Below are 9,931 nucleotides of genomic sequence, written 5' to 3'. Positions count from 1 at the left end.
CCGTCCCCCTCGCTGACACAGTCTCTTTGTCGGACAAACAGGTGTCAGGTCTTCAAACACGTAAAACTCCAGCAGCGGGGAGTTTGCACACAGCTGGCTTCGTTGGGACAGAGGGGAGGAGCCGAGCAGACAAGGACACGTCTGCACACTGCAGGCCTCACGTCCCTGTCTCTCCATCCCCCCGACGTCCACCGGGACGTCAGTCTGCAGGCCGAGGGAGAGTCCAGGGGAAGAGCAGGCGTCGAACACTCGGCGTTTCAATGGGTTGAAAGGGGGATGGATGCTCGCTCCTAGTCTTTTGGGTGATTTCCCAGAATAGCACGGACGGTGCTTGATTTTGCTTTTGTTTCGAACGTGGACTCCCACGCGGACTCCGCGTGGTAAGGCACGGATCCAGCTGGAAAGGCCTTGAGGGAAATGGTACCCGTGAGGGGCTGAGCAACTCTCACAGCCAAGCAGGGGGAGGGGATCTAAGAAGACCCCCAATGAGCGTAGGACAGAGAAAGGACGGCAGGGAAGGCTCAGGAAGTCTGAAAGAGGCGTGGACCAGCAATACTGATTCATTTCATTCAGCCCGGCGGGCGTGGCTCAGGGGTTGAGCCTCGACCTCTGAACCAGGAGGTCACGGTTTGATTTCCGGGCAAGGGCACATGTCTGGGTTGCGGGCTCGATCCCCGGTAGGGGGCGTGCAGGAGGCAGCCGATGCAGGATTCTCTCTCATCATCGATGTTTCCCTCTCTCTCTCTCTCTCTCCCCCTCTCCCTTCCTCTCTATGAAATCAATACAAAAATATATTTTTAAAAAATACTGATTCATTGATTGTGATGCACGGACCATCCACACTGACTTGGGACATTAGTACAGGGGAACTGTGGGTTAGGGATGGACGGGAGCTCAGGACTTCCCTGACCATTTTCCCAGACGTCTAAAACGTCTAACATGCAACGTCCATGACTTTAAGACACAGCCTGAAGACAGAAACAATTTAGAGAATTATTAGTTAAGGAAAGAAAAAGATCAGAACTTAAAAAAAAAAAAAAAAAAGCCCTGACCGGTTTGGCTCGGTGGATAGAGCGTCGGCCTGCGGACTGAAGGGTCCCAGGTTCGATTCCGGTCAAGGGCATGTACCTTGGTTTCGGGCACATCCCCAGTGGGAGGTGTGCAGGAGGCAGCTGACTGGTGTTTCTCTCTCATCGATGTTTCTGACTCTCTATCCCTCTCCCTTCCTCTCTGTAAAAAAAATCAATAAAAAATATATATTTTTAAAAATCGGGACAGTGTGGGTGGCCTCTGGCTCTCTGAGGGAGGAGGGGGGGAGGAGGAACTGCTAGCAAGGAAAGGCCCCGGAGAGGCTGGGGGGGAGGCGTGGACAGGGTCTCGCGTGCAAACAGGAGGCATTCACTTCACATTGTCGTGCCAGCAGCTCCCCGGGTGAAAGGCGTGGGCCTGGAGACCGTGTTTCGGAAGGCGTGGCTACAGGGCCCAACAAGAGCTTTTCGTGAGAAACAAACCGAAGAGAGAGAGAGGTTTCTGCCCTGGATTCGACGGCGAGAAAGGCGTCATTGCTCCGCAGGCCACTCCCGGCGTCTCCGGGAGGATGGAGCGGCGGTTCCACACGTGGCTACGTTCGCTGACGGGCGGCGGGAGATTAAGGCAGCGGTGGGTCAGGCGTCCCAGCCGTTCGAGGGGGAGCGCGGACACGCGTTGCTAGCTGGATGGGTGCCTGCTCCGCCAGACGCGCGTGGAGTAAGCGACGGGCGGGTCCCGTGCAAGGCTTCTGTACGCATCCTCAGTTTCAGTAAAATGCACGGCGGTAAGCACCAGTCCTGGGAAGTCGCGTGTCCGATATATACTCTCTCCACACACACACACACACACACACACACACGCACACACACGCACGCACACACTAGTACCTGATTGAAGAGCACAGAAGTAGTAGCCTCACCCCAGAAGATCGATGGGTAACACAGACCCACCCGATCCACGGGCGATGTCTCCAACGGAAACAAGAGTGTCTAGACAACCTCGAGCGTTGCCATGCCTACGAACAACTGTTTACTGCACGGGGTTCCGTGGGACCCTCCCGTGTCTCCCCGGAGACGCGTGGACGCCCGAGGCTGGCTCTCAGTTCTCCGCGGAGGAGGCCTGGTTCCCACGCGTGCCCCCCGCCTCGATGCTCCCGTCGGGCCGGCAGGCGGGCGACACGGCTTCGAGGAGCGGCAGCCCGCGGTCTCCCGGAGCCTCCCGAGCGCCTTTCCCGTCCTTCTCCCACGGGACCGAGGAGGACGGCCGGCGTTCGAGGCCGGGGATCGGCAGACCGTCGGGGGCCCGGGTGAGTGTCTCCTCCTGGTCCGCGTTCCCTTCCTCGGTCCGGGCGGCCGCGTCCGGAGGAGCCCGCGGGACACCCGGCTCCGAGGGGGAGGCCGGCGGGTCCGCCCCGGGGGGGCCGCTCCCGGGGGCCCCGTCCGGCGGTCTGGCGCCGCTCTCCTCCTTCAGGCTGAAGAGCGAGCCGGTGGCGCAGCTGGAGCTGGCCCGCTTCCGGGGGGACGGGGGCAGGTGTCGGCCGTGGAGGGCGCTGTCGTCCTGGCCGCGGTGCCACTCGCCTTGGTCCCCGGACCCGCCACAGAGGGCCGCCAGGTTATCCTCGCTCGGGGCGTTGGATTTATTCTGGAAGAGGAAACAGCCGTTCGGGAACGTCTCGGATGCAATGAGGGCATCATCGCTTTAGCAACTGTCGTGATTTTATTCAGTTACTAAATAATATTTAGTTATTAAGTATATTAGATTCACTTAATTAAATATATATTAAATATATATATATTTCCATTGATTTGAGAGGAAGGGAGAGAAAAAGAGAGAGAGAGAGAGAGAAACATCAATGAGAGAGCATCATGGATCAGCTGCCTCCTGCACGCCCCACACTGGGGATCAAGCCTGCAACCCAGGCCTGTGCCCCTGACCGGGAATCGAACCCTGACCTCCTGGTTCCTAGGTCGATGCTCAACCACGGAGCCACGCCAGCCGGGCTAGCTCTAGTGTTTTTAAAAAGCATTCAGGTCAATTTGTTTAAAGCCACAGTTCCTTTCTGAGGCACGATGACAAAAATGTAGTCTATTTTAAGATCAAGGAAAATTTAGAAAATACAGTGGGGACATTTCATGTTTTAAAAAAATCCCCCCCCCCCCCCCAAAAAAAGACAACTACAGACTGAGATGGTCAGAAAGCTCTGCTGCTTGGCAAAAGAATTTCCACTCCTAACCACCACTACCGGGGTTGGCTGAATAAGAGGGAAAACACTGAATGTTTTTTTTTTTTGCTACAATTAATTCTTCACGATCCGACGTTACCGTATTTTTGAAGTTTGGACACGTACCCCTGAGAGGCCCCACCCGTGTCCGAACTGAGACGACCGCCTCAGGCCAGTCGCAGCCTCGGGAGGCACGTGGGCCTCGGACCCGGTCCCCGGAGCGCCCCTCACTCACCGCGGGCGTGTAGTCGATGTCGTCCATGGAGCGGAAGAAGTCCAGGCTCCGGGCGGCCGCCAGCTTGCCCGGGTCCGAGCTGTGCGTGCTCAGCGTGTCCAGGATCTCGCCCAGCAGGTCCATCTCCCCCGAGTACAGCGCCTTCCCCCGCGTCTCCACCGAGTCATCGCTTTCGTAGAAATCGGCCGCGGCCTCCTCTCCGTCCTCCGAGGACAACCTGGGGGGGGGAAACGGGACACGCTCTGGGGGGTCCGGCCGTGCGACCACACGGGCTGCGGGTGCCCAGCCGCTCGCCGCTTCCGTTCCAGGGCCAGCGCGGGGGAACAGCAAGAAGGCGGAGCGCTGGTCCCTGGCCCAGTTCACCCCGGGGGGTGATGTCTAGACCGGTTCACATCCGGGCAATTCCGAGCACCTGCATTAAGAACATGCAGCCGGGCCCTAGCCGGTGTGGCTCAGTGGATAGAGCGCAGGCCTGCGGACTGAAGGGTCCCAGGTTCGATTCCGACCAAGGGCACATGCCCGGGTTGCGGGCTTGATCCACAGGAGGGGGCGTGCAGGAGGCAGCCGATCCATGATTCTCTCTCATCATTGATATCTCTGTCTCTCTCTCTCTCTCCCTCTCCCTTCCTCTCTAAAATCAATAAAATATGTTAAAAAAAAAAAAAGAGCCCTAACTGGTGTGGCTCAGTGGATAGAGCGTCGACCTGTGGACTGAAGGGTCCCGGGTTCGATTCCGGTCAAGGGCATGGACCTTGGTTGCGGGCACATCCCCAGTGGGGGGTGTGCAGGAGGCAGCTGATCGATGTTTCTCTCTCATCGATGTTTCTGACTCTCTATCCCTCTCCCTTCCTCTCTGTAAAAAATCAATAATATATATATATATTTTTTTTTTTTTTTTAAAGAAGAACATGCAGCCGGGCCAGGCCCGTGTGGCTCAGTGGTTGAGCATCCACTCAGGAGCCAAGAGGTCAGGGCACAGGCCCAGGGTTCCGCACTCGATCCCCAGTAGGAGGCGTGCAGGAGGCAGTCGATCCATGATTCTCTCTCATTATGGATGTTTCTCTCTCTCCATCCCTCTCCCATCCTCTCTCTCTAAAAAAATCAATAAAAAGATTTTTTTAAAAAGAAAAGAAAAGAACGTGCAGCCGCCAAGTCCACGGCGCCTTCACCAGGAGGCAGGCAAGCCGGGATGCCACCGTCCGATTCTGTGGGACTTGGGACTTCCGCCTTCGAAATGGGAGACCGAGCGCTCGCGCCAAGTGCTGGGGTCAAGTTCACGTTCAATGTTTTCAGATGGCTTATCCTTGTACTTGTTTAGCCGCCCGCCTCAGAGAAGAATGCATATCCCCTTGTACAGACCAAGATTTCACAGAGAAAAGGAAACACTGGTCACGCCCCGGATGTTAACATGGAGACGTCAGACATACAATGGGATGATGATTATTTCCCTTATTTTGTGGCAAAACTCATCTTCACCACTGTGATTGCACCCTAGACCCGTGGTGGGCAAACTGCGGCTCGCGAGCCACAGGCGGCTCTTTGGCCCCTGGAGTGCGGCTCTTCCACAAAATACCACGGCCTGGGCGAGTCTATGTGGAAGAAGTGGCGTTAGGAGAAGTTTACGTTTAAAAAATGTGGCTCTCCACAGAAATTTCAATCGTTGTGCTGTTGATGTTTGGCTCTGTGGACTAATGAGTTTGCCCACCACAGCCCTAGACATACGTCTCCCTGATCCCCCGGCCCAGTCTGTTTCAACGGACTTGTCCCTGTTCCGGAGGCTGAACCTGCCCCCTTCCGGGGCGGGCCAGGGTCTAACGTGGGTGGCTTCCTACTTCCCCTCCCACCGCGTCCCCGACATCCCTGCAGGCGTTCTTGCTTCTCAAGAACAAGCTAGCCCAGGCCCTCCCTGCTCTCCCGGCTCCAGATTCACCCCCCCCCCGCCCCCCGCCCCCACGAGTCGAGTCGGGCTCAGAGCATCACCAGGGGGTAAAATCCGAAGCCTGGGGGTTCGAACTCTCGGAAGTTGCCTTGTGTAACCTACAACTTCTGCCTCAAGCCCCCGGGCCGGGGAGTCCTCAGAACCCGTTACTGACTTGCTGGTGCGGTCCACGTCCTCGAACTCGTCCTCACACGGCGCGCCATCGTCGAGGCTCTTGAGGGGCCTGTGTAAGCGTGCCTGGGGGGAGGGGGGGGGACGGACAGACGGCGTTAGTAGGACAGCAAGTCTCCTTCCTCGTCACGTTTCAAGGAAACGATTTGATTTGCAAAGGAACATTTTTTTTAAATAAAATTTTTAATACATTTTATTGATTTTTTACAGAGAGGAAGGGAGAGGGATAGAGAGATAGAAACATCGATGAGAGAGAAACATCGATCAGCTGCCTCCTGCACACGCCCCCACTGGGGATGTGCCCACAACCAAGGTACATGCCCTTGACCGGAATCGAACCTGGGACCCTTCAGTCCGCAGGCCGAGGCTCTATCCACTGAGCCAAACCGGTCAGGGCCAGGAACATTTAAAAAAAAATCAATTTCAGAGAGGAAGGGAGAGCGAGGGAGAGACAGAAACATCCATGAGGAGAGAGAATCATGGATCGGCTGCCTCCTGCACACCCCACACTGGGGATCGAGCCCGCGACCCGGGCAGGTGGCCTGACCAGGAATCGAACCCTGACCTCCTGGGTCCTAGGTCGACGCTCCACCACGGAGCCACGCCGGCCGGGGGATAAGGAACGCTGTTAAAAGCAACACGCATTCAGGGTTTTCAACGTTACCCCATCAATTTGACGAGCTGGGCAGGAGGGAGGAGAGAGTGAGGGGTCATGTATCTCCACACTTACTCCACCTCGCACTCACACACCGAGGACCAATGAGAGGGCTGAACAGGTGTATCCGTAGCCCACCCACCCGGTCGGTCGGTCGGTCAGCCCCTGCTTGTTCTGGGAACACGTGGCTTACAATCGATTCGATCAACACTCAAGACAGAGAACAGCGGCAGCGTATTCAACACAGGCATCGCCGGCTTCCGACGCGGAGGAACCCAGATGGTGTCTGCGTTACGGGTTCCGCTGGCCCGGGACTCGCGTGCAATGGTTTCTGGCCCAAGTCACAGAACCACCCAACTTCCCCCGTCCTGACCACCCCCTGCTCCTCCTGCAGTTACCACTTCTGCCGCTAGATGGCAGGCAGACCCCAATCAGGCAAAGGGCCGGGTCCGTTTCATGCATGAGGGGGTTTAGGGAGTGTGTGTGTGGAGGGGGGAGGGGGGGCGGGATGAGGGATACAGGCAGAGGAATGGGCAAGGATGGTTTTTTTAGACTTTATAAAATGAAGATGCTTGTGACATGGGATGCGTCTGAAGGCCAGCTGCCCCCACTTTAGAGCTGGAGTGGCTGAGGTTCAGAAGTGTTACCTTGCTAACCCAAACGCCACAGCAAACCCCGGAGCTTATGCATGCATGTTGGGTGCCAGGACTTGCATGCGATAACGTGAACTCCACGGGACGATAGTGGCAGCAACCTCAGCAGATGCACGCCGTTCAGAATCGGAAAAGAGCACTAAAAGCACGCGTGGTGCCGAAACCGGTGTGGCTCAGTGGATAGAGTGTCGGCCTGCGGACTGAAAGGTCCCAGGTTCGATTCCGGTCAAGGGCATGTGCATTGGTTGCAGGCACATCCCCGGTAGGGGGTGTGCAGGAGGCAGCTGGTCGATGTTTCTCTCTCATCGATGTTTCTGGCTCTCTATCCCTCTCCCTTCCTCTCTGTAAAAAATCAATAAAATATATTTAAAAAAAAAAAAAAAAGCACGCGTGGCGTCGTGTTTGTTGGCGGGAACTACAGCCATGCGTGGGAGACATCAATCCCGCTCGGATTATAATAAAGATTCTATCCGCCCGGCCGGCGTGGCGTGAGCGCCGACCTCTGAACCAAGGAGGTCACGGTGCGATTCCCCGTCAGGGCACAGGCCCGGGTTGCGGGCTCGATCCCCAGGGTGGGGCATGCAGGAGGCGGCCGATCCGTGATTCTCTCTCATCGTGGATGTTTCTATATCTCTCTCCCTCTCCCTTCCTCTCTGAAACCAATATTTAAAAAAAAATAAATAAAAAGGTGTTTTAAAAAGACTACCATGAAAGGTACATTTTGTCATGAATTCTGTATCGTGCCGCGATCATCTTTCAAGGAAGGAAAGCATTGCCTCGTGCCCACTAGGGGGCAGCCTTGTAACCCATCACTGAAGGCTGGGGGAGGGAGGGACGCCGAGCGCCAGTTGAACTAGAATCGTATGTTGACGTGCTGGAAGTGAGTATTATTTCAACAATTTAAAACAAAACAACAACAACAGGGGAAATAGCTTACTTCAAAATTAACAACGTGGCACCGTTCAATACTGGCCTTAAAAGAGCAAATTTAAAAATTAGTGACATTCGTGTAAGTTAGACTGACTATGTGCCGTGGAAAGAGTGACTTCGGGACAGAGATGCTGAAAGGTGTTTTCATTTAGACAGTTTTTCTTGGGCGTCTTTCAATGGGAACATGCCCACATAAGACACTTCAAAAAAGTATTTTTTATCATCTAGCACTTGCTGATAGATTTCCTTATCACCTTCACTCAACACTTCAGCTTGATCATCATAACGGTATGCTCACGACCGGGCCAAAGTTAACAAAGTGCAAAACATTTAAATTAAAAAAAAAAAAAAAAAACAACAGGTGTTGTTTTATTTTACTTATCATGATTTGGTTAAACATTTTTCCTTTTAATTTTGCAAAATGTATATGAAGTATTGGTCCCAGTGGCCTGGGCCGCCTCCTTCCTACACACAGGCCCCGCCCCCAGGTCACGGTGATCTTTCTCCTGGTGATTGACTGGCTACATCCAACCAATGACCGTGCCATTTCTTTCTTTCTTTTTCTTTTCTTTTTTTAAATAAATATATTTTTATTGATTTCAGAGAGGAAAGGAGAGGGAGAAACATCCATGATGCGAGAGAATCATGGGTCGGCTGCCTCCTGCACGCCCCCTACTGGGGATCGTGCCCACAACCCCGGCATGGACCCTTGACCGGAATCGAACCCGGGATCCTTCAGTCCGCAGGCCGACGCTCTATCCACCGAGCCGGACCGGCTAAGGCTCTTTCTTGACCCGTCAAGCGAAGCTACGCCACGGACCGTGCGTGCCGTGTTCTGGAGTCCATCACGTCCCCTGAGCGGGAGGCGCAACCTCCAGTGACATTCGCTTTATTCCCGGCGTCCGCTGAGTGCCAATGGAGAAACGTGTGTCCTCAACGCGATACCGTCGCCCGCAGCCGACGACGCGGCGTGCGTGGGCCTCCACGGGCGAGGCTCGGGAGCGAGGTGACTCAGACGACGTGTCTGCCTTTCCCTGGAAACGCCACAGGCAGCGAATGACCCCGGTGTGGCGTCTTAAAATAACGAGACCCATTATCTGGACCACGTCAGCCACCTGCTTGCTTCTATTTTTTTTTAAATATATATTTTATTGATTTTTTACAGAGAGGAAGGGAGAGGGACAGAGAGTTAGAAACATCGATGAGAGAGAAACATCCATCAGCTGCCTCCTGCATGCCCCCCCACTGGGGATGTGCCCGCAACCAACGCACATGCCTTTGACCGGAATCGAACCCAGGACCTTTCAGTCTGCAGGCTGACAGTCTATCCACTGAACCAAACCAGTCAGGACTGCTTGATTCTATTTTTAACGACAGGCATCCATCCTGGGGTTTCTTTCTGGTCCCCCTCCTGCCAAGAGGCGGCTTTCAAATGCCCGACTCGCAGGTGTTGCCTTGCCAAAGAGGCACACGTGACTTCCACGTACACTCCTTAAACGTGAAACTGCGAGACCCATCATTTATCAAATGAGCTTGCGCCAGATCCCACCCACCCGTTGGAGGATGTCTCCACCAACCTATATATATAAAAGCCCAGCAACCGAACCGCAGAAGGACCAGAACGACCAGCCGACCAGTCGCTATGACACGCTCTGACCACCAGGGGGGCAGACGCTCAACACAGGAGCTGCCCCCCCTGGTGGTCAGTGCACTCCCGCAGTGGGAGAGCGACTCGGCTGACCGGGATGAATGGTTGCTCCCACGGTGGGAACAGCCACTCAGAGGATGGGTCCACGGCAGGCCGATCCCCGCAGGCCACGCCCCCAATCCCCGTAGGCCACGCCCCCACCAGAGCACGAATCCATGCACCGGGCCTCTCGTCCTAGATAACAAAACCCTCAGATGCAAATCGACCGAACAGCGGAACGACCGGTCACCGTGACACACGCTGACCACCAGGGGGCAGACGCTCAATGTGGGAGCTGCCCCCTGGGGGTCCGTGCCCTCCCACAGACGGAGCGCCGCTCAGCCAGAAGCCTCACGGCTGAGCCTCTCCCACCTCCACTGTGGAGGTCAGGGTTCGATTCCCAGTCAGGGC

General features: G+C 55.4%; 1 protein-coding gene across 3 annotated transcripts in view; it reads right to left on the bottom strand.

The window, feature by feature from the left end:
• Positions 1–2,031: 2,031 nt before the first annotated feature.
• The window catches only part of DENND1B (DENN domain containing 1B), a 99,235-nt gene continuing 91,335 nt past the window's right edge, over positions 2,032–9,931 (bottom strand). For all 3 annotated transcript variants that reach the window (XM_054713055.1, XM_054713056.1, XM_054713057.1), the window contains 3 exons: positions 5,579–5,661; positions 3,486–3,702; positions 2,032–2,670 (listed from right to left, as the gene is read on the bottom strand). In XM_054713055.1, the coding sequence (XP_054569030.1) occupies positions 2,128–2,670; positions 3,486–3,702; positions 5,579–5,661 (843 nt within the window). In that variant the 3' untranslated portion in view covers positions 2,032–2,127. The remainder of the gene's footprint in view (positions 2,671–3,485; positions 3,703–5,578; positions 5,662–9,931) is intronic.

The sequence above is a fragment of the Eptesicus fuscus genome, chromosome 24 (genome assembly GCF_027574615.1).
Source record: "Eptesicus fuscus isolate TK198812 chromosome 24, DD_ASM_mEF_20220401, whole genome shotgun sequence".
Lineage (NCBI taxonomy): Eukaryota > Metazoa > Chordata > Mammalia > Chiroptera > Vespertilionidae > Eptesicus > Eptesicus fuscus.
Note: the sequence above shows the minus strand (reverse complement) of the source record. Positions and strands in the feature narration are given on the sequence as shown.